The sequence below is a fragment of the Apodemus sylvaticus genome, chromosome 17, assembly GCF_947179515.1.
Source record: "Apodemus sylvaticus chromosome 17, mApoSyl1.1, whole genome shotgun sequence".
In the NCBI taxonomy this organism is placed as follows: Eukaryota; Metazoa; Chordata; class Mammalia; order Rodentia; family Muridae; genus Apodemus; species Apodemus sylvaticus.
The window spans coordinates 53701429-53728792 of NC_067488.1; the positions used below are offsets into that span (position 1 = coordinate 53701429).

At 45.0% G+C, this 27364-nt stretch overlaps 2 protein-coding genes across 2 annotated transcripts in view; one reads left to right on the top strand and one right to left on the bottom strand.

Annotated features, from left to right (window-relative positions):
- Smc1b (structural maintenance of chromosomes 1B) overlaps positions 1-9422 on the bottom strand; it is a 56846-nt gene extending 47424 nt beyond the window's left edge. The window contains exons 1-5 of the mRNA XM_052161414.1: positions 9314-9422; positions 6541-6729; positions 4999-5111; positions 4708-4911; positions 739-977 (exon numbers count right to left, since the gene is read on the bottom strand). Of these exons, the coding sequence (XP_052017374.1) occupies positions 739-977; positions 4708-4911; positions 4999-5111; positions 6541-6729; positions 9314-9422 (854 nt within the window). The remainder of the gene's footprint in view (positions 1-738; positions 978-4707; positions 4912-4998; positions 5112-6540; positions 6730-9313) is intronic.
- A 318-nt stretch (positions 9423-9740) lies between these two features.
- Ribc2 (RIB43A domain with coiled-coils 2) lies at positions 9741-22210 on the top strand. Its single transcript, XM_052161723.1, has 7 exons — positions 9741-9854; positions 10405-10486; positions 12254-12598; positions 14919-15037; positions 18764-18991; positions 21168-21334; positions 22132-22210. The coding sequence occupies exons 1-7, from the start codon at positions 9741-9743 to the stop codon at positions 22208-22210; spliced, it is 1134 nt and encodes a 377-aa protein (XP_052017683.1).
- Positions 22211-27364: the final 5154 nt, after the last annotated feature.

The following is a 27364-nucleotide window of genomic DNA, read 5'->3' on the forward strand; positions in this document are numbered from 1 at the left end:
TAACCACTTAAAAATACCCCTCTGCTTCTGCTATTCAAGTCTCCCTTCTTCTTGCAACTACAGACTACATTAATGAAATATGTTAATAAGAGAAATAGCATGAGAACATGAGAGAAAGGCATGATCTTTATAACTTCTCTGTGTTTCTAGAGCCATTCCCAATTAAAATGTTCACTTTATAAAGTTGATTTCCACCAGAGATGGTGGTGCACACTTTTAATCCCAGCACTCAGGAATCAGAGGCAGGCATATCCCTTTGAGTTTGAAGGCAGCCAGGGCTACACAGTGAGACTAAGTCTAAAACAAAACAGAACAGAACAAAATAAATTCAAATTTTTAAAAATTTAATTTATAAGCTGAGAATATAGCTCAGTGGTAAAGCACTTGCCTACTAACTGTGAGGCTCTAAGGTCAGTCCCCAGTACCGTCTGCTCAAACATATCAACTTCTGAATGTCAATTATATTTTCTCCATTTACATGAAATACAACTGTTGGACCAGAGAAATGACTCAGTTGGGTAAAGATATTTGCTAACAAAATTAACCTGATTTCAATTCCTAGAACCTACATGGTGAGAGGAGAGAACTGACTTTTGTAGGTTATCCTCTGGCCTCCACATGCATGCTTTATAAGCATGAGCTGGTGGATAAGTATACACATACAACACATGAACACACAGAGAGATTAAATAAATGCCTTAAAATTTGTAACTGCTATTATCTATTTTAAAAACTTACTTCAGTTCCTTTGCTGTTTGCTGTAGTTGTCTAGATAACATTCCATAATCCTTCTTCTTAGCTTTAATTATGTTGTCATGGTGAGAAAGAGTGTCTTTTACAACACTTAAATTCCTGTCCATATGCTCTAATTCAGTGTTTAAAACATTGATTTTTTCCTCATTATAATATAGTTGGAAAAGCATCAGTTGAATCTTGTTTATTTTCAATTCTTCAAGGAGACTTTGGTAATGTTGTGCCTATTATACATGGACAGGGGAAGGTAAAGTGCACACGTTTAAGCTTCTGTTCATGAACTCAACTACTGTATTAGCATACTATCTCTAATGAAATGTCATAGAAAGAATAATCTCTTCCCTGCTTTCTCATCTTCATTATTTGAGGTCATCATTATGGTCTCATGTGGCCCAGCTAGTCTCAGACCTGTTATGCAGCTGAGGATGACCTTGAATTCCTGATTTTCCTGTCTATCTACCAAGTGCTAGAATTATAGGTATGTGCTACCACATCCAGCCAAAAGATAGTATTCCTGAACAAAAGTAGAATTATTTGGAGGTTTCTGGCTATATTTCCAAAATAAAACAGCAACCAAAAGATTAGTCTGCATTCATGCACTTAAGAGACCAGGCTGTGACAGTGAAGTGCTAGCATGGGTCCTCAGAAAGTCTGACAAGTCCCTTAACATTGCTGGAATCTGCTTCTTTACCGTAACTGAAAGGAGATTAAATGAATAAGTCCATAGCTACTTTACAGTAAAAGATTCCAAGTGGAATTCTTGCTCTAAAATATTTTTACACTGATAAAATAGGACCATTAGAATTTTAAATTACACATGAAAAGGGAGAATTTTCTTAACAGCTGTGCTATAATAAAGAAAAAGGGGAATGAGTCACCACCTCACAATGTGAGGTCTTGGTCAACAAAGTTTCACAAGTAACTTATAAACAGAAGTTGGCCCATTAAGGATGTTGTAAAAAATATCAGGAAGCTGGATTATTCTAATTGTCTTTATAAAAGTTCATTCTATGAGCTATTTCAGTATGCTGTGAATACTATGTTCTGACTTACTGCTCACCCCTTTACAGATATAGAACATATATATACATTCGTAATATGAAGAAACTGAGCAATATTTCTAATGAAGAATACATCTACCTTTCATTTATTTTCTCAAATATTTACTGAGTACTATGTGTGAGATTCTGTCCTATGTGTTGGGAATATGGTAAAGAATAAAATGAGATAAACTATCCTTGTTCTTATAATGCTTATATTCCAGTTCTTCTAATAAAGGGAAGAGGACTCAGAGACTACTAAAAAAGCAAACAAAAATAAACAAGGTAGTTTTATACAGAAGTGTATGCTACAAAATAAAATTAGTAGTATGATTTTAAAAGGAGATGCTAATTTAAATTGTGCTCTGAACAATAAGCACTTAATGGGGAAATGGTTTGGGGAAAGCTTGAGTTGCAATGAATCACCTATATAAAAAACTCAGAAATCTTTGAGAGAATTCAACTATTTTCTATTAAGCCAGACATTAAAGATTATCAAAATATACAGTGCTGTTCTTTTGATTTTTTTGGGAAAAGTTATTTTTCATTAAGTACATTTATTGAAAGAATACTGATTAATATAATTATATAATAAATAGTTTGTTAAATGCATTAAAATGTTAGCTATGTAAACATGAAATGAGCTTAACTAATTAAAAATTTATGAGTTTTAGTTTTAAAAAGAACAGGCCTGAAGAGATAGCTCAGCCTGATAGTCAGGAACACTGGCTGCTCTTCCAGTGGACTGGGGTTCAATTCCTAGCTCCTACATGATGGCTAACAGTTTACAACTCAAGTGACAGAGTTACACGTTACATTTGCCCTCTTTTGGCTCCTGTAGGCACATGGCATACAGATACACATTTATACACAACACCCATGCACTCAAAAAGTAGTAAAGTTGAAACATTGCTGGGTCCAGCATAGCTCTGGTAGAGACAGAATGACATGGTTTCCGCCCCTGGGGCAGGGCCAGTAAGTGGACATGGGCCTCCATAAGTGTCAACAGCTGCCATGAGCATAAGGCTTGTTTGTATAATATTGTACACATTTTCACATTCCTTTGAGAAATGCCCTTTCTGTTAACATTAACAATTCCACGATAACCCGAGACAGCATGAGCCCAGGAGGTATGGCTAATGTCTCAGCAAAATAGTAAACAGTGGGACCTTAAGGACAGCACTTACGACTGTGGAAAAGAACTCTAAAAACACGAGTTTGAAAATATCTAATTCCAGGGCTGGAGAGATGACTCAGTGGTTAAGAGCACTGACTGCTCTTCCAGAGGTCCTGAGTTCAGTTCCCAACAACCATATGGTGGCTCACAACCATCTGTAATGGAATCAGTTGTCCTCTTCTGGTGTGTCTGAAGACAGCTATAGTGTACTCATTTATCCTCTATGCTTAAGGCAGATATCTGAGTTCTTTTACAATGTTACAAGAAAATATATGTTTGCTGTCTCCTAAGAATTTAGGGGCTGGGGATGCTGATTCATAAGATAATCAAAAGGGAACCTTGAATAAATAGCTGAATTGATAAATCAATAAAAACTGGGCTTTGATCTGCATGAGATGAGCTAGCAGAAAGGTATAGCAGTTAGTTCTTTAGAATTTTTTTTCTAGAGAGAGCTGAGCTATCCGGATATCTCTAGAGATCAAAAACAGCTCTTCAAGAATTTTTTTTCTAACAGGATTTCTGATTTTAGTCTAAAAATCCATGGAGAGCAAACAGTTCTTTTAGAATTTTTCATAGCTTTTTCAGGATTTTTTTCTAGGAATTCTAACAAGAATTACTTAGAGAGCTGATGCAGTTATTTTACAATGTTTTCTAACAGCTACCCAAAGAAGGCTATCTGAAGAATGAACACAGATCTTTTATATTTTTTTCCTGGCTTTCTGATTTTGGACAGAAAACCCATGAGCTATCCAGATATCTTTTACAATTTTTTTCAATTTTTACTAGCAGAGAAAGCTGTCTCAACCAGAGAGTTTTTAGAATAGCAAGAAAAAAACTGTCTAGAGCAGAGCAGAGTGAACAAGAGGGAGAGAGGGGGGAGGGAGGAAGTGAGGGGGAGAGAGAGAGAGAGACAGAGAGAGAAAGAGGAAGAGAGAGAGACAGAGAGAGCGCAATCTGGAAAGCTATCTTGGCAGAACCTAGGCAGCCAGCTTGGGCCCACAAGTATTGTTTCTTTTCACTGCTCTCAAACACCCCTTTCTCAAGAACCCGCACCTAGCTGAGGCTGGTCCTTGGCAAACATAAATAAAATATAATAAATATTGGTAATGTAATTTGGTATGAAAAACTTTTAGTGATCCTCAATCACTTTTACAAGTTTACAGGAGTTAAGACCTAAAAGTGTTGAATACTTCTGCTGTACTGTTATAGGCGGATATATAAAATGTTTATCTTGCGGCAGCAAGATGCTATAGCAAGTAAGTGTGCTTGCTACCAAGCCAGACATTCAGTCTCCAGGAATCATGGGGTGAAATGATATTTGAATTTTGCAAGGTGTCCTCTAACTACCACACATGGACCTGAACATGCTTGTATGTGCGCATGTGTGAATACATACACAAAATGTTTGAAACCATTTACCTTTTTTTAAAAAATTCCTACTGAATGCCAGACTTTGTTTCATATTATTGATGAAATCTTTTAGTAGCCCACAGCTAATAAAGTGGGTTTTTTGTTTTAATTTTTTTTTTAAGACAGACTTTCTCTGTATAGCCCTGACTGTCCTAGAACTAGTTCTGTACACTAGAATAGGCTCAAACTAAGAGATCTGTCTGTTTCTGTTTCGTGAGTGCTAGAATTAAAGGTGGGCACCATGTCTGGATAATAACTTAAAATCTTAACATATTTTTTCTGTTTAATATGTACTTAATAACTGGTAACATTTTAAGGATACCTTACCTCTTCTTTCTCTATTTTTGCATGCTTCCGTTCTGCAGCTACATTTTTTTTTCTGTTAAAATGAAATTGTGCATCTTCTTCAGCTTTTTGTAACTTCCTTTTCTTTGCCTCATATTCTCCTATAAATTCTCCTGAAGTACTGATTTCTTCAAAAAATTGGGTTCTCTCTTTGGGCTTTTTCATGGATATTGACTCTACAGTTCCCTATTAGTAACAGTAAAGCACAACAGCATGTAAAATATGGTAACATGTTTTAAAAATGAATCAAATAAAATGAGTACAACTACTTACCTGAAAAACTAGACAGTTCTGTGCTTTGACTATTATGCCTATATTTTCCAACTGGGCTACATACACAGAACGACTCACAGGCTTATCCCCAAAATGAAATTCTGAGCACCCCCCTAAAGTAAACAAAATAAGCTGTTACAGATGTTTTTCTTATTGAAATGGCTGGTTTTACAATAATATAACTAATATACCTATAAATAAGCTCATTTAATTACTCAACAAATATTATATACTAATTATTTCACAGTAGTAACAGATCAAAAGTGTTTGATCTCAAAGAATTCATATCTTAGAGATATAAACAAAATATTCAAATAAAATAGCATATGAGAATGTGGTATCAAAAAGCAGTAAAAAAGATGGAAAAGAAAAATGGTTGGGATGTTTCTGCATGTGGGGGAAGGTATTGCTTTTTTTTTTTAAATTGGTTTTTCAAGACAGGGTTTCTTTGTGTAGCAGCCCTGGCTGTCCTGGAACTTGATTTGTAGCTCAGGCTGGCCTTGAAATCACAGAGATCTGCCTGCCACTGTCTCCTGAGTGATGCACCACCATGCCCAGCTGGTATTACACTTTTTAATACAGTGAACAAAAGAATTTTTATTAAAACCAAGAAATCTCACTTAAAAAGCCAAAAGCTAGGTATAGTGACATGGCCTACAGTTCTAGCTCCTTTAGGAGGATCACTTGAGCTTGTGTTAACAACACAATGAAAGCCCATCACAACTAATAAACGTCCAAAAGGAAGTGAGAAAACTATCCAATGACTACTCCAAATAATAAAATACAAAACTACTTAAACTATGTTTATATAAGTTAGTAATACAGTTTTCATTCTTTAGAAATGTAGTAAAGTTAGACATGATAGTGCATTTGTGCAATGTCTGTACTTTAGAGCCTGAGTAGAATTGTGAGCTAAGGGTCAGCCTGGACTACAAGGCCCTGTCAAGAAAGGGAATGAGGGAGGGAAGGAAGGAGGGAGTATGCATTTTAGTGAAATAGAAACAGCAACAAGAAACAATAAAATATATATCTACTTTTTATAATTCTATAAAGTCCAAGCATGATATATTTATTACAGATGAAACATAATAGTTTATTAGAATAACACAGGGAATTCATGAATAAATAATAATAAATATTTTATTCAAGTTGTTTTTAGATTTATACAAGCCAAAAATATACATGTAATTATTTACTAAGAAAACAAGCAAAAAGAACCTGAGGAAGAAGTTGTATGATGTTTCCATGTTAGAGGTAGTCTCCTTCCTTCATTTTAAGCAAATGCCCAAGTATAAAAATGTTACTTGACAGTAAGAATATAGAATAAGTGAGGCTTAAGCAAGAGTCTTAATAGGAAATAAAACAGGTTCTGTTATATGCTTCTAAGAAAAAGAAATCTTGTACTCACTATCCTGGTGATTAATAAGTACCAGACTTCAAAGAGAGAGCAGGCAATCAGACCCTGAACTAAAATTCACACACATTCACACACACACACACACACACACACACACACACACACACACACTTCTCTCTTTCTACCTCGAATAATCCTTGTGAATGTTTTCTCTTCTCCATTGTCTTCTATGTATATAATTGTCACACTTGCAGAAGAAGAAACAGGTTTTCCAACATGTGCTCCATGAATAAGTTCTTGAATGTTTTTTACTCTTAAATTAGTTGTTTTTTCTCCCATTACAAAACTAAGTGCATCCATTACATTAGATTTTCCTGGAGAAGAAAAGAGTTAAAGATTCATTCTTTGACTAAGATAAAAAAAAAAAAAAAAAAAAAAAAAAAAAAAACCAACTCAGGTGACAGTAGATGCTGGGGAGGATGTGGAGAAAGAGGAACACTCCTCCATTGTTGGTGGGATTGCAAGCTGGTACAACCACTCTGGAAATGAGTGTGTTGGTTCCTCAGAAAATTGGACATAGTATTACCTGAGGACCCAGGTATAACACTCCTGGGTGTATACCCAAAAGATTCTTCAACATATAACAAGGACACATGCTGCATTATGTTCATAGCAGCCTTATTTATAATAGCCAGAAGCTAGAAAGAACACAGATGTCCTTCAACAGAGGAATGGATATAGTAAATGTGGTATATTTACATAATGGAGTACTACTCCGCTATTAAAAACAATGAATTCATGAAATTCTTAGGCAAATGGATGGAACCAGAAAATATCCTGAGTGAGGTAACCCAATCACAAAAGAACACACATGGTATGTGCTCACTGATAAGTGAATATTAGCCCAAAAGCCTGAATACCCAAGATACAATTCACAGACCACATGAGGAAGACCTCAAGAAGGAAGACCAAAGTGTGGGTGCTTTTGTCCTTTTTAGAAAGGGGACCAAAGCTGGGCAGTGGTGGTGCACGCCTGTAATCCCAGCACTCTGGGAGGCAGAGGCAGGCGGGTTTCTAAGTTTGAGGCCAGCCTGGTCTACAGAATGAGTTCCAGGCCAGCCAGGGCTATACAGAGAAACCCTGTCTCAAAAAAGCCAAATCCAAAAAACCAAAAAAAAAAAAAAAAAAAAAAAAAAATTCCTTCTTACTGACTGAAAACCTTCTCAGAGTCAAAGAAATTAAACTACCAATAGAAGTGAAATATAACCAACATGCAAGTCTCAGAAGTCTTGTCTGGTCACTGTTTAATATTGATGTGACTAAAAAACTCCAGGTAGGTGGACTGTTTCATGTAGCTGTTGCAGAGTGGTATGAATGTAAGGCTATAAATACTTGAATCAAAAATGAATTAATGAAATAAAATTAAACAAAACATAGATCTCAGCATTCTCCCATTACTGGATATCATACTAGAGCAAATCACTTAGCATCTCTATTTTAGTAACTCCCATTTTATAAAGAAATGATCTCATGAACATTACAACAGCACAATATACCTCTATACTTAAAAATTGAAAATGCTAAATGCTAACTGAATGTACTATCTTCTAAAGAATCAGACTGCTAGAATTGTGATTTTTATACTTGAATCTGGGCAGGGTTTCTACAATTTCTTGGTAATAATGGCTCATGATGCTTAAACTTGGTGAGGCATGACTAGGATTAAATATGTGCTTCCTTCTAGGAGTTTGGAATTTGGGTATGTGTTAAGGGCATTGCCATCTCCCTGTGCACTGAGTCTATAAGATTCCTTGGTAGGTGATATTTCAACATGAGAACACACTGCTGAAAGAATTTATCTTTTCCCACTGCTGAGTTTGCTTTGTACCTCTCAACTGTAATGGATAATAACCCTGAGTATCGTGGAGATCTTCACCCCATGTTAGATTTGCTCTATGAGTCTGTTTTATCAAAACTAAAACTTTAAGTGCTCAGACTGGAGACATCTGCAGTGAATGATTTAAATGCAGTACTAGGAAAGCTATTCTAGAAATTATCGTTGAGGCTCTAAAATTCCCTTTCTTCATATTATCTATGCTTGGGTTATGAGTGTCTTGGTTTTGCTTTTTGTTTTGTTTTTCCAACAAAGGCCAAATCCACTTCATTCTTAGAACTTGCTGTGTTGTCAGGCTGAGGTAGGGGGAGGGGTGAACGTGACTTCAGGGAAGGAGGGCCAGGGAGGGATGGGGACAGCCAGCAAGGGTTGGTGGCCCAGGATTTGAGGCTCTTGGGCCTAGTCCGTTAGGAAACACTGAAACCTCGGGCCAGTGAGCCCCCGGGGCCCATTCAGGCCTACAGTGGGTGACATGGGGGGTCTGGTGAGGGGTGCTCGCTCCCCTCAGACCAACAACGGGGTTCCAGAGGCCCCTGGGTCCCCTCAGACAGACGGGGAGCGCGGGGATGTGGGGGAGGTTTCCAGACGGACACACGGACGGACTGGGCTGGGGAAGGGGCTTGGTTCCCTCAGAGCGACAGCAGGTCCCTGGTCCCCTCAGGCCTACAGCAGTCAACAGCAGGGACTGGGGTGGCCATCAAAGGATGGGGCCTCAAGCCGACAGACAGCCGTCCTTGGGTTCCCCTGGGCCTACAGCAGTCAACGGGGGCAGGAAGGGGGAGGTAAGGGGTGCGAGCGAGGCCTTGGCGCGCCGGTCCCCTCAGGCCAACAATGGGCGAGGGCACGGCCCTGGTTTCCTCAGGCCGACAGCGACCCCCTCGGCCTAACCCTGGATCCCCTCAGGACTCCGACAGTAAACGACGGAGTTGGGGTTTGCGGTCTGGGTCTGGGACCCACAGGAGGCGACAGCGGGGACTGGGGGTGGCTCGGCCCCCTCAGGTCTACAGCGGGCGACAGTGGCCCGTGGGTCCCCTGAGGCCGTGGATTTCTGGGGCCCTGGTTACCGGAGCCGTTGGGGCCGATGATGCAGGTGAATCTCTTGAAAGGGCCGATGACCTGACGGCCTCGCCACGACTTGAAATTCTCCACGAGCAGCAGCTCAAGGCGCCCCATGGCTGCGCTCCGTGCCTCAGCCGCTTCCTCGTGCGCCCGTGAGAAAAGCGCGGGAAGATTTTTTTCCTCTCTGTAAGTCTCGCGAGACTGGAGCGAGGTGCCGTTGCCTAGCAACGAGGGTTGGCGTTTCTCAGGGAATCCGATCCCTGAGCAACAGCTCCTTACTGAAAGCCGTCTGCTGGTGGCCGCCGGGACAGACTTGCTCTCAAAAAGTTTGTCGGCACTGCTTCTTGGCGCTGCCTAGCTTGCTTATTTCCGTGGGCTTTTCTTCCCATATTTGTTCGGAAAGTTTCTGAAACCCTGCCGAATCCCAGAGCCATGGAGGTAGCGATGCCTAAGGACCTACAACAGGAGGCCAGCCTAGGCAAGAGACGGTACACGGACCTGTGCAGGCAGGGACGGATCTTCGACGCCAGGAACAGGATCATTGGGGTGAGGCCCTAGGGACGGGACAGGGAAGATCCAAGGCTCTGCTGGAGCCTTTTTATGGAAGCACCGAGTTTGGCTGGATAGATTTGGAAATCCTTACCTGCCCTGGAGTGTCCCAGCAGGAGCCAGTTCTGGCAGAGAGACATTTGTTTTCTCCCAGGCGACAAGAGCTCTGGCTAGCCTGAATAGGGTCCAGGAGGTGGGAGACCTTGCAGTAGTGAAAGAGGTAGACTTTAAAACACAGAAACTGCAGTGGAATCCACAGCAGCACCCACTGGAGCCTGGGAATCAGAGGAGGCTTCACAGAGGAGTGATACTTAATGTTGGGAGTCTACGTGTGTGTGTGTGTGTGTGTGTGTGTGTGTGTGTGTGTGTGTCTGAAATGAAGGAGGCTCTGGTGACAGCTGGCAGCACAGACCCAGCCACAAACAAAGGCATCCAAGATCCAAGCCTGGGGAACGCAACCTGTTGATGCTGTGGCCAGATGAGGGGGTTTGTGGCCTACTGAATAATGCTAGCTGGCTCTAACCTCTCTTCCCTTGTCCATTCCTAGGGAGACACTCGAGCCTGGGATGTTCAAGTCCGTGACCAGAAGATAAAAGAAGCAACTGACAAAGCTAGACATGAAACCTTCGGTGAGCATTTCTAAAATGCTGGCCCTCTCTTAGGGCCTGATGTTTTCCTTTTTGCACAACTGAGAAAACCAGAGTGTGTGCACACACACACATATATACAGGTGTGAGTACATACACAGAGTTATCATTTTTATGGTCTTCCTCCTTTTAAAATTTTTGCAATTTCTTGTGCTCAGTTAATAAGCATATTCTTCCTCTCAAGAGAAAGCAGTTATTGAATTTTAACGTACACCTTAGTAAATACATATTTAAATAAAATTAGCTTTGTTTTGTGTTTCCTTTAAAAATTTTTTTCTCTAAAAAAGAAAAAGCTTTAAATACATATGTTCACATTCTCTGCTTCAAAACTCAACGCTGACCTTGTACAGAGGACAGCTGTTGATATCAAGTGACAGTTGCATGCTGGAGCATGAATGAGAGCACACGCATGTACACACACACACACGTGTGCACACACACATACACACAGAGGTTTCATTTTCACGATCTTTCTTTTAAAATTTCATACAATTTCTTGTGCTCAGTTAACTAACTGAGCATATTCTTCCTGTCAAGTTTTGAGTTTTAAGTTCCTAGCCCTCTGGGTGATTTACATAGCTCAAGTAGTGTTCTAGGTCTTAGATCAAAATTTCAAACAGAATCCAGTTTTCCTTTCTTGGCTAGCAATTTCACCAACTGTTGAATATTTGGCTTTTTAAAATACCATAGGGGTTTGTAAATATAAAAAAATATGGACACACAAAATTTTAGAGACAAACAGGGCTACCAACTTAAGTCTTAAAACATGATTAAAAAAAGATGAAATCTATTGTCAGTGGTTAATGTTGGAGTAGTTGGATTATGAGGGAAGATGCTTTTTTTTTTTATACCATTATACATTTCCCAAACTTTTCAGCCTTGTGTATATAGTAATTCAAACTTATAACACTATTGTAACAGACACATGCAGCCGCCACCATGTTTGATGTCAACATTTCGCCATGTTGGCCTCTGGTATTTTCCTCGAAGAGTTCGTTCTGAGAACTGTGATATATATATATAACACAAATGACTCCTCATTATAATTTCCCCCTTTTTATTCTTCTATGAAAGTGTGCATTTTCAATGTGTTTATACTCAATCTATATAACCATAATAATATAAACTTGCTTCTGTGTGTCTTTGTGTCTACATGTTTTGTGTATGTGTGTGTGTGTGTGTTGTGTGAACATTTGTGTATGCAGGTTGCACAGAAGCCACATAGACCAGACTGGCCTCTGCCTCCCACGTTCTAGGACTGAAGGTGCACACTATTACACCCAGATTTTTAAATTTTTTTTTTTTTTTGGCTGATACTGCTTCAGTGACTGTCCACGTGTTGTGTCCCTTGTATACGTGTGAAAGGGACCCTGGAGTGGAATGGGTGGGTCTGATTGCTTTATTAGAAGTGTATAAAGTTACAGTCTCAGCCTCATTCCTCACATCATTACTGCTGCAGCCATTGGCAACATTTCAAGCATTCTTCCTAAAGTTCATTAAGTGTGTCCCACGAAAGTTCAACATTACTCTCTAAGTGTATTGCCCACTTGGGTTTCTTGCTGTGCCTGTCCTGGCCTGTGCTCATTTTTCAGTTGGTTTTCCTGTGTATTTAAGATCAGTTTTTAGATATGTGGATACTGCTCCTTTAATGATTATAGTCTTGCAACCTTGTCTTTAAGTCCTGAAAATAATTTTAAAGTAGATTCATTTTACCCACCGTGACTTGTCCGAATGCTGTGTCTTTCCTAGCTGCTGAAATGAAGCACAATGACAAAGCCATGTGCATAATGCATGACCGGGAACAGAGGCACAGGAAACAACTGTGTAGAGTGATCAATGACTTCCAGCAGAGCTTTCAGAAGCCGGAAACTCGCCGTGAATTTGATCTTTCTGACCCTCTGGCCCTTAAGAAAGAGCTTCCAGCCCGGGTTTCAGACAATGACATGCGGAACACCATATCGGGAATGCAGAAGTTCATGGGAGAAGATTTAAACTTCCAAGAGAGGACGAGGTTCCAAAAGGAACAGAACAGAGAATGGTGTCTGCAACAGTATGGGGAATGGGAGAAAGCCCGGGCTGACCACAAACTGGCAGGTAATGAAAGAGAGATGAGTGGGCGTGCCACCCTCTAGCTCAGTTCTAGTGGATGCTTTTCAAAGCCCTACTAACATTACAATAGTCAAAACCTCCGCCCTGGGAGTCAGCGTCTCCAAGTGCCCCACAGTCCAGGGAACACATTCTGAGTATTCCTGTTGTTCTAGTCAGCTTTTATGCCTGTGATAAAACAACCTGACTAAAAGCAACCTGTGGAGGAAAGGGTTTATTTAACTTCCAGGTCACGGTCCATCACTAAGGAAAGCCAAGGCAGAACTCAAGTAGGGTAGGAACCGGGAGACAGGCCCTGAGGCACAGGCTGATCGAAAAATGAATGAATGTGTATAAGTCTTGCAAGTCTCCTGGTGTAGAAATGGAGGTTCCTTTGGGTACTTTGGGAGTCCAGTCAAAGGCCCAGTGCTAGCAGGTCCTCAGCAGAACTCTCTGGACCCAGGGAACCTCTGGATTCAGACATGAAGAACCTCTCTAGAGGGAATGAAAAACAAAAAGACAAAAAACAACCCAGCATGTTCTGCCTCCGTGGAGGCGGTCAGCCCTTGTAGGCAGGCAGACACAGCAGCATCCAGTCCTCTGGGTCCATCACTAGTGACTGAAGGGCAAACCTGGACTGAGTGGGAGCCACCGCCCCTGACTCTTCAGCTGCTCCCATCTCTGTGGTAATTCACTCTCCTTGCTCAGCTTGGGCCTCTCCAGGCCTCCTTTCTCCCTGATGGCCTGCCTTCCCTTCCAGCATCCTCTGTCCATGTGTCCTAGAGCTGCTGTGGCCAGCCTGGCCCAGGGTTGTCCGTTCTCAGCCTCAGCCATGGCTTCACCATCAGCCATCCTCAACTGTGCCCTTCTACCCTACTGCATACACTTTGATCTCCCAACCATCCCCCCTTGCCACCACTGTGAGACAATGCCACAGCCTCTGCTAATGGCTTTGTAACTGTTTCCTCTCCTCTCTAGTCCACTCTTAACACCACAGGCAGAGTGAGACTCCACGCATACTGTCAAGTTGAGCCACCCCAAACCCACGCGCTCAAGCAGCCCCACACTATCTAGTGCCTTCACAGGATGAAGAGAAGATCAAAGTCATCGCACAGCCCACAGGCTCGCCATGCTGGGCCTTGGCCCACCTGGACAACATCAGCTCGTTCATGGCATTTCAAATGTTTGTCTCTTTCACCTTGAGATTCCATCTCCCTTACCTCAGGTCCTCTGCACCTGCCCTGACCACTTAGTCCCCCAGATCTGAATAAACTTGTCCTCCTAGAGAAGCTGTCTCTTGGGCCTTACCCTCCAACCTCCCAAGCCAGGCATTTCCCTACATTTTTTCTCTCCCCTCCCTTTCCTCTATGGACTATCACCCTTTGTATATCTATTGGGGAGGGTTGAGTGCTTTCAAGTTATAGGACGGCAGAGGAACCCGTTTCTCTATGTCATGTGTGTGTCCTGAGCAATATGGGGCCCAGTTTCGACTCTTCATCCTCCTCTGGTCCATGCCAGGTTAACAAAGGAGCTGAGGATGAAGGTATGCAGAAGCCAGAAAGTCAAGGCTAAAGACACTGACTGCTCCGTGGGCCTGGGGTGTAGCACAGTGTAGGAGTACTTGCCTCGCATGTGTGAGGCCCTGCATCCCCAGCACAAGGAAGAGTCTGTGTTGTTTGGTTCTGGAGATATGGAGGAGCCCCTCAAAGCACAGGCACAAAAAGCAAAAGCTTCTGGCCGGTGACTTTGACACATCCATTGCACATCTGCAGTATGCCTCACAGGTATGGGCGGGGCACAGAAGTTAAGCAACAGCTGCAGTTAACAGTGCTGGGCCATGTTACAGGCTACAGGCCTTTACACTTCACTCCCGGTGCCCGTGACCACCATCCTTCCTGGTCTCCTTCACCGGCCTAGCAAAGTTCTGTCTGCTACTACTACTATTTACGTGCCTGTGACCTGGCACTCTGCTCCGGGTCTTGACTGGTTTCTGCAGTCTTTGTTCCTTGGTTCCTACCACTTGCCTTTGTAAGGCTGAAACCATCTCCTGATAGGCCAGAGTTAGCAAGGCCTAACTAATCTACCTCAGAACTGCTGTAGACATCACCAATTCGCAACAAATATCATCAATCCATAGAGACTGCTAGTATCCCTTGCTCACAAAGATGTAGGAGCTACCCTTAAATCTCCGAGAACCTGTGAGGCATATAGTCTCCCACCACTCGCTCCCCCTTCTCTCCCATGGTAAGGATTGAGGGTGAATCACTACACCATTGGGTAGTGCTTCTGGTTGGCATATTCGGGCTGATGGCATCTTGTCTCCTGGCAGAACACCTCCACACTCAGACGATGCTAAACTTCGACAAAGCAGCCAGAGACTTGCAGAAGCTGGAAGGTTCCACCAGAAAGGAGGTCTGCGCAGCTGTGAAAGCGTTTAACAAGAATCAGGTATACACGCCCTGCACTCAGTCCCAAGGGAAAGACATGCGCGCAGCAGCTTTGGGGGGGGGGGGAGGCTCCTGGAGTTCTGAGGGATTCTAAAGTCAGACTGCTCATACCTCCAGCCCTGACAGAGGTAGATGAGATCTATTTTGGCCTGTCCCTCAACTAAGAGTGAAATGTATAAAGTTCTCTCTGCAAGAAGCTGCAGGGCCTGGGGACGGGGTCACTTTTTAAAACCTTCTGAATGAGGATGGGAACATCTGCCCAGATGAGCAGCCCTTGTTCTGGGCCTGTCCCAGTCTTAACGGGTCATGTCTCAGTAATTCAGCAGTCAGTGCCCACTACCACACCCTCCTCTTCCCAACGGCCTGCCTTCCCACAAGCTCCCTGTCCTCCAGCCCTGTCGCAAGTGCCTCCAAGTTTTACTCCTTTGGAAACTGCTTCCTCCTCTGTGGTTTGTTTGGTTTTGGTTTTGGTTGTTGTTTTGTTTTGTTTGTTTGTTTTCACGTGTGGTTCTATTCCTGGTGATTTACCCTGTCTCTAGATCTATGGTCTTAGGAAGGAAATAGCTGACTTTACTTCACATTTACTCTTGGTTTTTGTTTTTTAAACCAAGACAAGGTCTCACTGTGTAAGTTCAAAAAGGTCTGCCTGCCTCTGTCTCCAGAGGGCCAAGATAAAGGCATGTGCCACAATGCTCGGCTTCATCTATACTATTGTAATAAGCGTTTGCAGGGATACCCTCAGACCCCACAGATCCCCGGGCAGATGGGTACTTGGGACAGCACTGTCACGGCACCTCTCTCTGAGAAAGCTGCACTTCAGCCTTCACAGCTCCAATTCCTGACTCGGTTCAGATGTTGCCATTTAGCCAGGAAAATTAAAAGTAAAAAGAAAATCCCACCCTAGGCATGATGGTCCACACCTGTAATTCTGGCACTCCAAGGATGTGGTAGGAGGAGCTCCTGGCCCTGCTGGGTAACACAGAGAGACCCTGTCCCTCCCGAAGAAGAAAAGAACATCTCAGATGGGCCATTGGTTGTCAGCAGGGCAGGCACAGTGGGAACTGCTTATTCTATCAGAAGGTGGTGTGATATCAGGATTTAGCGTGCAGGCTTCAGAGCCTACCTGCAATGTTCAAGGCAAAGGCCTTCTCTGCAGCCTTAGACAAACCCATAGATGCCTGTTTTATCAACTGCAGAATGAGGGTGAAGGCAGCACCCACTTTACCCAACAGCGTGCACTGCTGCTCTGATAAGGTTTCAGTGACTCCCAGTATAAAACCAATGTCCTCTCCCCATCCCAGGCTGGCTGAGTTGGAGCAGCTGACGGAGAGGGTTCCAGCAGTGCAGAAAGGAGAGGAGGATGTGGTTGGTCCCATCCGTGTCCTCCAAGAATCTGCACATCCAGCCTTGCTCACATTTTGTAGGGTAGAATATGCCCATGGTCAGGCACAGTATCACAGTCAGCAATAATGGCTATTACACTTGCGGTTCAGTTTGAGAACCCATGTGTGATATTAGGACAGTTTAGCACACTGTCAGCACTCTGAATGGTAACCATGAGTTTAAGATTTATTTGATTTATTTTTTTAATTGTGTGTGTGCCATGTGAATGCAGGTACCTTCAGAGGCCAACTGTCAGAGCCTCTGGAGTTGGAGTTAGAGGGAGCTGATGTGGGTGGGGAGACTAGAACTTAGGTCCCCTGCTCTTAAACACTATCTTTGCAGCTCTGGTAACTGATACTTTTAACCCTGGCAACAATTCCTTGTTAGCATGTTTGCCTATTTGACAGCCCTACCAGAGAGGGTGATTAATGCCATTTCATTTGATAAAGAAAGGCTCAGAAGGGATGAGTGATTACCCAAGGATATCCAAGAACTAAACTGTAAGTATCTGTATTTGGTCTTGTCTGCCACAAAGCCTGTGCTGGGTGGACAGGCAGCTGTCCTCTTGTAAAGCCCTGCCTGGGGTGGGTTGGTCTGATGCTGCTTGTATTCTGATGCTGCATACTGGCTTCTCAAGATGTAGTTGCCTGCGACCACAAGGAGCAGATCCTCACGTATACCAAGTGATGCTGTATGAAACCTTACTCCCCCATCTAACTGGTCAGTAAAAGGCTCGAGCCTGTGGTTGAGCAATGGATGGAGAAAGATGGGACTTGAGGATCAAGTGAGGGGGTTGCAGGTAGAGGAAGAGGAGAAGAAAGAAAATGGAGGTGGAGGAGACCGCCATGAGAGGAGATGGGCCAGGAGCAAGTGGTCAGGAGAATCAGCAAGTAACATGGAGTTTTATAACTGGGGAATAAGCCAATAGAGCTCCAAACCTGTCCAATCTAGGCTTACAGCTTGAAAATAAAGGACCTGGATTGTGTGGCTTTTCTATGGGCTGGCTAGGATTATAAACCCATTACACAACCGCCTTGCGAGTCCTCTGCCAATTCTTTCTAAGAAGATCAGCTGATACTGTGAGATGTCTCCTAATCCATCTGTGTTAGTCAGGGTTTTCTAGACAAACAGAACTGATAGAATGAATGAATATTGATTTACTATGGTTTTACAGGCTATGGGTCAGGCTATTCCAACAATGGCTGACAGAAAGACCAGAAACCCAATCGTTGTTATTCAGTCCATGAGGTGGTCACCAATATATCTCAGAATCCCAAAGAAGTGGCTCTAACACCAGTGGAGTAACTGACTTGCCGGGAGTGAGGGTAACCCAGCAAAGAGCAAGAGCTTTTCTCCCGTGTCCTTTGTACAGACTGCCAGCAGAGGCGTGGCCCAGATTTAAGGTGGATCTTTGTCTTACTGTTGTATTGCTGTGAAGAGACATCACAATCAAAGCAACTCTTTAAAAAAAAAGCATTTAAAAAATTATATTTTCAGAGGATTATCATCATGATGGGAGCATGGTGGCACACATGGTTCTGGAGAAGTAACTGAGAAGTTTTCATCCTGGTCTGCAGGCACAGGGAGACAGGCACTGGGCCTGATGTGGACTTTCAGGTTTTTTGTTTGTTTTTCGAGACAGGGTTTCGAAAGTACACAGCTTTTAAAGCTCATCTCCAGCAACACACTTCCTCTAACAAGGTCACACCTCCTAATCCTTCTAATCCCCGTGGGAGCCATTCTTGTTCAAACTACTATAGTCTTCCCACCTCAAATGATCCACTTTAAAAGAAAAAAGTTTCTCACATATGTACCCAGCGGCTTGAGTTTTAGTTAAGTCCAAATATGGTCAAATTGACAACCAAGAATAACCGTCACACCATCTCTTGACTGTACAGAGAAACATCTCAGCCTAGCGAGGGCAGGTGACTTATTACACAAATCACACAGTCCCTCACCTCAAGGCTTTGAATGATGAATGGACAGGAACTCATTTGTAATGCACCCCCCTCCCGCATGCTGAAACTGTCAGGGCTGCTGGGGCAGCAGTGTGCTTCTACCCTTGGAAGTCACCTGTGTTGGCTTGTTGTATACAGGTGTCTAAAGGTTTTTGGGGCCACAGGACACACTGCTTAGAGACAAGCCAGTGGGGCGGTGCCTTGCTTTGACAAGTTGGTATAGAAATCCACAATTGTACACACTGCTGTGGGGAATGATCCAAAGCCCAGCCACTGCCTACCCAGCAGTGCTCTGATAGCTGGGATCCCCAGCCTGCAGCCAGGGCCCAGATGGGAAGCCTTGACTGCAGTCACTCTAGCATGTTCTGAGGTTCTTCTCTGCACAGGTTGTGGAGTTGGCAGAAAGAAAGAGACAAGAGAAGCAACAAGAACAAGAAGACAACATGACGGAGATCACCAACCTGCTGCATGGGGACCTGCTCTCTGAGAACCCTCAGCAGGCGGCCAGCTCCTTTGGGCCTCACCGTGTGGTCCCCGACCGCTGGAAGGGCATGAGCCGGGAGCAGCTGGAGGAGATTTGGTACATGCAGAAGCAGCAAATCCAGGAGAAGCAGGTGAGTCCCCCTGGGCCACAGAGCCACTCTGCACCCCTGAGCTGCCCACATACCCAGCTACTGTGTCGGTGCTCACTCTGAGAGACGCCTCTGCTACAGCAAGTGAGGGATAAGAACCAGAAAATCTGGCCACATATTATGTGTTTAGAATTCGTGAGAGAGGAGTGGAGGGTGACTGCAGCCTGTGGAGGTGGAACTGGTGTCCACAGGGATGGGCAGCTGGGGCAAAAGGCAGTCGGGAGCTTACTAGGACAACTTTGTGTTAACTGCATAAGGCCCATTAGGCATCTGTGGGGTTAGGTTTGCCTGATGTGGCAAAAGGGAAGAAACCCAAAAAAAGCACCAACTCTAGCATTTTAAGCAAGGTAGTATCTGTTGGTATGTATTGATCCTCAGAGTAGGCTCAGGCCTGAACAGAAGCTCTGTGGCCACTGTGTTCTGCCGTCCTTGGCATCTGGTCCTCGTGTATAATGGCTGTTTAAATGCCAGCCATCACACACATGAGCAAGCTGTGGAGAAGCGAGGATAACAATCCAAAGGAGTTTCATAAGATATCTCCAGTCATGTTTCATTGGACAACATTTAGAAAGTTAATAATTATAAAGGACATTGGGAAATGTATCACTAGCCCTTTCCTATCAAGAATGAGGATAGCTGTGAAGGATTCATACCATTTTCTGCCTACAATTTCCAGGAAAAGGGTGGGTGGGGGAAGCTGGGGAGGGCGCAGGCGTGTGATCAGGATTCAGAGCAAGGCCTAGGCTAGAGCCTTAAGTGCCGGAGTTGTCACAAAGAGTAGCACTTCAGCAGTCCTGGGCGCCATCATGGTTAAGTGCAGACAGGGGAGAGGAACCCTGAGCTCTGGGGCTCAGGCAAGGTCATCATTTCTAAAGCAGGGACCTGCTGAAGCCAGCGGGGAAGGGCTGGGTAGGCAGATGCCAGAGGAATGTCCTGGAGGGTCAAGGAAGGAAAATGTCCCTGGAGAATAGAGACAAAACCCCTGCATCAAGTGACTCCGGGGATGTAGACTGGCCCCTCAGCAACCTGGCAGTCAGAAGTGCTGGAGTGAGGAAGGGCAGTCCTGTGGGAGGTTGATGATGGGCAGTCCTGTGGGAGGTTGATGACGGGCAGCCCTGTGGGAGGTTGATGAAGGGCTGCCCTGTAAGAGGTACATGGGGGGCTGGCCTGAGTGGAGACAACAGAACGTAAATGTCAGGCCTTGCCTGTCTGTCATACTTCTGTTCAGCGAGGCTGTGCAACGAACACTGGCCACCTGCCCTGAACCCAGCATTTTGGTCCAGTGTTTAAATCTAGATCTAAAGGCAGGAGCACACAAAGGGAGAAAGGCCACATTAAAGTTGCCCAGGCCCTTGTTCCGTGGCCCTTTCGCTTTGTCTTCCCTGTGCTCTCTGAGCCCCGGGTGATCTGGGAAATGGAGCCCATGTTGAAGCAAGTGTGTCATGGGCCAGGGTGCCTCTGAGCAGTCTCTTTACAGAGAGGCCTCTGAGGTTCCCAGAAGCACGGCCACTCCTAAGGTAGCAGGTGGCTAACCCAGGGTAGGCTGACTTTCGGTCCTGACACGAGGCCCCTCTGGTGTGGATGCTCATCTTTCCTTCAGCCTGGCCCATGATGTTGCTTCTCCTGGGAGACTGTTTGTGGAAAGTCCACAAAGCTGAGCCCTCTTGGGAGCCACTTCTCCCCACGGTGCTCTTGAGGGCTCCATGCTTGGCAAAGAAGGTTCTGGAGTGCATGTCCGGGGCTGAAAGGCCTGTCTGGAGCTAGGCCATCCCCAGCACCCCATGGTGACACTGTTGTCACTGAGTGAGGCTTATGTCTGTATGTTCAGGGCTTCCACTAGAGACTCCCATGGTATACAGCTTGCTGGGCAGTTCCTGGTTTTGCAAAGCCCACTGGGAACCCTGAGGGCCTGACAGGAATCAGCCTGTCTGGGAGTACAGTGGAAGCCAGCTCCCCACTGTTCTTTCAGGATTAAGAGGGCATCAATGCCATTTGAGGGCAGGAAAGCAGCCAGGCCACACAGGACAAAGGCAGGGTCAGGGAGGTCACCTCCTTTCCCTTCTCCAAGCTTGAGTTTCCCTATCTATAAAAAGAGGCCAGGCTTCCCTCAAGGCTCCTGGGCCCGAGAGAAGGTACTAAATTCCTTTCCTGCCTCCAGAGGCTTCAAGAGGAAGAGCGCCAACACAACATGGACTGGGACCTGCGCAGGCTCCGGAAGGCTCATGACAGCCTGCTGCATGAGCGGCAGCAGCAACGTTTGCTGCGGGAACAGCGCAGGGCCCTGGACTGCAGCAACCTCAGCCTGGCCAGGCAGCAGTACTTACAGTGAGTGCCAGGGACCTCAAATGGGTATAGAGTTGGTGGGCAGCCCCATAAGTCACCATGTTTGCCTTATGTGCCTGAGGAACACACGTCACATGGGGGGCTTTCTGAAGAAGACTTCATGGCCGAGCCTTGGGATTCAGTAGTAGCCCACAGTGTAGCTTCTCCAGGAAGAGGCAAAGACAGCTTCCAGACTCTTTTACATGTCAGTCAGCTGGATATGGACAGAATCCCAAGAGTAGCTCTGGGGTGTGTCCATGCCAGATAAAGTGCAAATGGGCACCAGGTAGGCCTTTGCCACTCAGCTATTCAATCCTTAACCCGAGTCCTGAAGGGGAACCCAAGGCTCTGCTCCAGACAGAACTCCATCACCAGTAGGTCTGACTGTTGCCATGGCTTCCACTGGGGCTTAAAAGGAGCCCTCAGACATGACCTGACAAGATACAGTCATATTCATATGGGATGTCCCCATGGCTCACTGACATTATATATATGTGTGTGTGTGTGTATGTATATATATAAACGTGCAGGCGTTGTGCCTCCATGAATCCTGGGTACCACTTTCATGCAGTGCCCGCAAAGGCCGAAAGAGAGTATCAGATCTCCTAGGACTGAAGTTCCACACTGACATGTGCTTCACGTGGGTGCTGGGAACTGAGCCAGCGGTCTCTGCAAGAGCAAGTTCTAAGCCACTGAGCGCTCTCTCTAGGCCTGGGACACCCTTGCTTTGTTTTGAGCTTGTTAGCGTTGGAACAGATTCTGTAGCACATGCTTGCTCATCTTTTTCCTTTTGTTACCAGGAAAAAAACAATGGATGCGGCCTCCTCAAGTCAACCCACAGAAGACTACTTCTCACAGTTTAATACAAGAAGCCGCTAAGAGAAAAGACTCCTCTTTTCTTGTTTATAGTAGTGTGGTCCCCTAGGAGTCACACTTACTGCAAAGTGAATTTGCTCCTTAGTCTGAAAACCCGCTATGGGCGTGCGCTCACTTGGACAAGCTCTGCTCTGTGAAAGTCTCTAGCACGGCTTTGGGTGCTGAGGACATAGGGCACAGTGAACCATGCCAGAGAGGCTGCACTGAGGGCCTGTAGCTGCTCAGTCACTCAGCGGACATCCCAGGTGGTGTCCGTGTGCCCCAAGAAGCACTCCTTCCTCGGATTCTCACCACAGGGAGCACCAGTCTCTTTACCGCTCTTATTGTATAGTGGGAGAATCTGATCAAAAGGAACATATCTGGCTTATGGTGACCCCCCACCCCCACCCCCAGAATATGTCCGCACTCAGGACTAAACCCACCAAGTCTGGCTTTTAGCCTTTTTTATCTCCCAACCCCTGAAACAAAGACCCCAGGTAACCATGGCTTCCATAATACATCAGGTTTTATTTCTTGCTGTAAGCAAAGCAAGCTGACTTAGGAGCCCTGCTGGCTGGGGAGGACCCAGTGCCCTCTGCTCTTCGCTCAGCCTATGCAGCTCCCATCCTAGGGCCTAGGCCTCTGCTCCAACGTAGGCAGCCCTACTCCACATCCTGTCACCAGATCCTGGCAGTGAGCATCACCTCCCTTCGGGGGTGTGGTCCAGAAGCACTCCTTTCACCTCTGCTCACATCTTGAACTTCCACCAGCAAGAGTGCTCCTTCTTGGTCCGGACATCCCCAGAGTGGGACACTCAGACCATGGAGACCTGCACATTTATGTAGGTGTCCTCACAGATGCATTCTCTGGGAAATAGGCTCCCGCAGACACTGTGACAGCTGCTGGGCTTTCAGGAACGTTAAACTGTTCCTAAACTGAGGTCACCAGAGCAGGAGAGCAGTGAGCACTCAGTGGCCACCTCTTTTGCCCACAGTTATGAACAGGTTTCCTTGAAGGCCTGTCCTTTAAAACACCCACCTGAACCAAGACTCCAGTGATAGTGACAAAGTGGGCCATGGTGTTTGGTCAACTGCAGGACACACCCACATTTTCCTACAGGCTTCACTTTGTCTGGGTTGTCCCATACAGCCTTGTGCTTTCCTCAGGGACCACCCTAAACCCTGTGAATGCCTCTAGCCACAGGAGACTAGGCCTCTCTTCTTTGGAGCAATGTAGAATCCTATGATACTGACTAAAATGTTGCCAGAGACCCATGGAAATCAAAGACCATTTGAGAATAGACCAGGGCCCAGTCCCTTCAGAGGAACCTCTCAGGGCTACACGCTGCCCACCTACATACTTGGGTGGCCCCACTACCAAACCCAGGGCACCCAGCCATCATTTCTTGAGCAGGAGCTTCTGATTCTAAGAGTAAATTTTAAGACAAGAGCACAGGCCAGGAAGAAAGGGTGGGTATGGATGTTTTGGGGCGAGAGCCTTGAAAGCACTACAGCAGACCACACAGTAGACGTTTCTAGTTCTTTACCATTCTGAGGGTTATAAGTTTCTGATAGAGACACCAGGAAGAAAAGGACACCAGCGTACTGAGATAGGATGTAATGATTTCATGTTAACGATTGCACTTATAATTACCCTATTTCCAAGTATCTTAGTTAAGGTTTTCATTGCTGTGAAGAGACACCAAGACTAAAGCAACACTTATAAGAAGACCATTTAATTGGGGCCACTTAGAGTTTCAGAGGTTCAGTCCGATATCATGGTGGGATGCACAGCAGTGTCCATGATACTGGAAGGGCTGTGAGTTCTACATCTTGATCTGAAGCCAGGATGACGGTCTGGATCACACTGGAAAGAGCTTGAGCACTTTGAGACCTCAAAGCCCACCCCACAGTGTCACACCTCTTCCAACAAGGCCACACCTACTCCAAATAAGGCCACACCTCCTAACAGTGTCATTCCCCGTGGACCACACATTCAAATACATGAGTCTCTGGGGGTCAAACCTATTCTAACTAACACACCAAGTAAAGTTACAGTCTGAGCAATTGGAGGGTAGAAACACAAGTCATCCCATCACAGAATATAATGCCTAGGAGCACATGGGAATGTCAGTCATTCTATGGGGAATATTGGTGCATAGGCTAAGCAAGTCTGCTTGGGGCAATATTCTGTTGATGGACAATAGACAGCCAGCTGATGTGTCAGCTTTTGAGGAATGTGGTGAATGAAAATGGCCCCCACAGGCCCATAGGGAGTAGTACTATTAAAGGTGTAGCATGGGGCTGGAGAGAGATGGCTCAGCGATTAAGAGCACCAACTGCTCTTCCAGAGGTCCTGAGTTCAATTCCCAGCAACCACATGGTGGCTCACAACCATCTGTAATGAGATCTAATGCCCTCTTCTGGTCATTGTTGTCTGAAGAGAACAATGGTGTACTCATATACATAAAAAAAAAAAGTAATTGAAAAAGGTGTAGCACATTTGGAGTAGGCCTTGATGGAAGTGTGTCACTGGGGGTGGGCTTTGGGTTTTCAGAAGGTCAAGCCGGGCCTAGTGACTCACTCTCTTTCTCATGTCTGTCTGGATGCTTCCATGCTTCTCATCATGATGATAATGGACTAAACCTCTGAACCTGTAAGCCAGCCCCAACCAAATATTTTTCTTTATAAGACTTGCTAAGGTCACTTCACAGCAAGAGACAATGTAACTAAGATCAGAGAAGTACAGTGAGAACTGGGGGGGAGGGGCTATGTCTCTTTACTCCATGAGCACCAAGGTCTTTTTAAGTCTGAGATCTTATGACAGCCCCCTAGGCAGGGAACGTCCTATGACCCAAAGGAAGATTTGAGCATAGACGTTAATTCCTTCAGAGGAGTGCAAGGTTGAGTCACGTGAGCACAGAAAACTGCAGCCATTAGCAGTCCTAGTGTCTACACGTAAGGACACTGTGTGCAGAGACACGGCTTGCTACCGATTTCCAGTAGACCACTGTTAGGTATCTAATTGTGTTTGTGTGTAACAAAAAAGAGAGCCTAGTTTGAAATCCTCTTTTGGTACCATTACAGACATCCTCTGCTGATGGCCAGCAGTAGAATTCCCTGTGGTCCAGACAGGAAAAGAAAGTTAACTAACCTCGGGGCTTGGGACTCTACCTTAGTCCAGCAACATTCTGAGCTAAGTGATTTCCCACAGTTGGGAACCCAAGGCCTAGATAGGAGCCCTCCATCGTTTCTCAATAGCCTATTAGATTTTACACACTAAACAGAATGCTCCAGAGGGCTTTAGATTGTGTTTTTTTAATTTTAATTTAGATTGTGTTTATTAATATTATTAACATTCTATTATGAAAAACTTCAAACACGGAAAAGCTAAGAATAACTGTACAGCATGCATACACCCACATCCTACATCTACAGTTAATATTTTGCTTTCTTTGCTTCATCTGCTTCTCTGCAGACATTTCGCATGTGGTCTCTGCTGCTTGTAAAGGCAGATCTGAATGATACGTGACGGTGCACCCAGCACTCCAGAGACTGGAAAAGGAGCACCAAGAGTTTGAGGTCCGCCTGGACCACACAGTGAGACCCTCTCTCAAAAAACAAAACACCCTTTTAAATAGGAGCTCAGGAAGGTGAAGTAACAGCACTCGGAAGTCATTTTAGCCCACCTGTGTGATCCACCTGCTCACGTGCCTTCCCAGGAAATGTCTGCAACACTGTTGTTGATGATGCCAGATCTTGAAGGGGATTGGTTCACTATAAACAGAGAGATGGGCCAGGCAGTGGTGGCACACGCCTTTAATCCCAGCACTTGGGAGGCAGAGGAAGGCAGATTTCTGAGTTTGAGGCCAGCCTGGTCTACAGAGTGAGTTTCAGGATAGCCAGGGCTATACAGAGAAACCCTGTTTTGGGAGAAAAAAAATGGAAACCACAGACACCAAGCAGTGATGACTCTCCAACACTTAAGAGTAAGGACCCAAGGAAAGCTTAAATGCACATCACTCAGGGAAAGAAGCCAAACAAACGGCTCCAAGCTGTGTGACCTCCTGTGAGGAGCTGTGAACAGGGACAGTCATGGAGCGGTTGTGAGGTTACAGTGGGGAAGGGCTGAAGAGGCAAAGAGACAAAGGACCTGAGGGCCAGGATCAGTCTCTATAACGCTCTAGTGTGGGACCTGTGTGTCTTAGTGAGGGTTTCTAATCCTGCACAAAACATCATGATCAAGAAGCAAGTTGGGGAGAAAAGGGTTTATTCAGCTTACACTTCCACACTGCTGTTCATCACCAAAGGAAGTCAGGACTGGAACTCAAGCAGGTCAGGAAGCAGAAGCTGATGCAGAGGCCATGGAGGGAGGTTCCTTACTGGCTTGCGTCCCTTGATTTGCTCAGCTTGCTCTCTTATAGAACCCAAGATGACCAGCCAAGGGATGGCACCACCCACAATGGGCCCTCCCCTCATGATCACTAATTGAGAAAATGCCCCACAGCTGGATCTCATGGAGGCATTTCCTCAACTGAAGCTCCTTTCTCTGTGATAACTCCAGCTTGTGTCAAGTTGACACACAAAACTAGCCAGTACACTGTGTTAAACATTTGTTCAAGCCCACAGGCTGTCTAACATTCCAGAATGCCTTCAAAGATCTACAGTGGCCCTGGCTACAATGACATGTAGTAGGGCCATTCATTGTAGCATGTGACACCCATATGTAAGAAGACTGTCAGAAACCCATGAGTCTTTTCTCTGACTCTGGGGTAGTAAGGAAGAGGGTGGTGAGGATAGCAATGGTATCCATGGTAACCCAACCTTACTATGAGTAGTCCAAGGTGCTCCCCACCTAGAGACCTCCACTCAGGTCAAGCAGGGTCTTTGAATTCATTTCAGAAAAGGTCTGTGGTGTGAGTTAGAGTGAATAAAAGGGCAGGTGATTTGAGAGAGTGCCCAGACATTGAAAGAGAAAGGGAGAGAGCATTAAGGAACTAATGCTCTACACACTACGCCCTATGCAGCAAAGCTACACAGAGAATCAAACCTCGATTGTCTTACTAACAGCTATCCATGTCAGAGGCCATGCTGATGTCCATAAGTATGTGGAAAATACAAAGAGGACTTGGTATGGGGGGGTGTAATTGTTTTCTTTCTTATTTTTCTATTTCTTGTC

Excerpts from the sequence above, each read along its gene's own strand:
- Ribc2 (XM_052161723.1), top strand. The coding sequence starts at position 9,741 with ATGGAGGTAGCGATGCCTAAGGACCTACAACAGGAGGCCAGCCTAGGC. Across the intron at positions 9,855-10,404 it reads CCAGGAACAGGATCATTGGG|GGAGACACTCGAGCCTGGGA; the intron begins GTGAGGCCCTAG and ends GTCCATTCCTAG. Across the intron at positions 12,599-14,918 it reads GGCTGACCACAAACTGGCAG|AACACCTCCACACTCAGACG; the intron begins GTAATGAAAGAG and ends GTCTCCTGGCAG.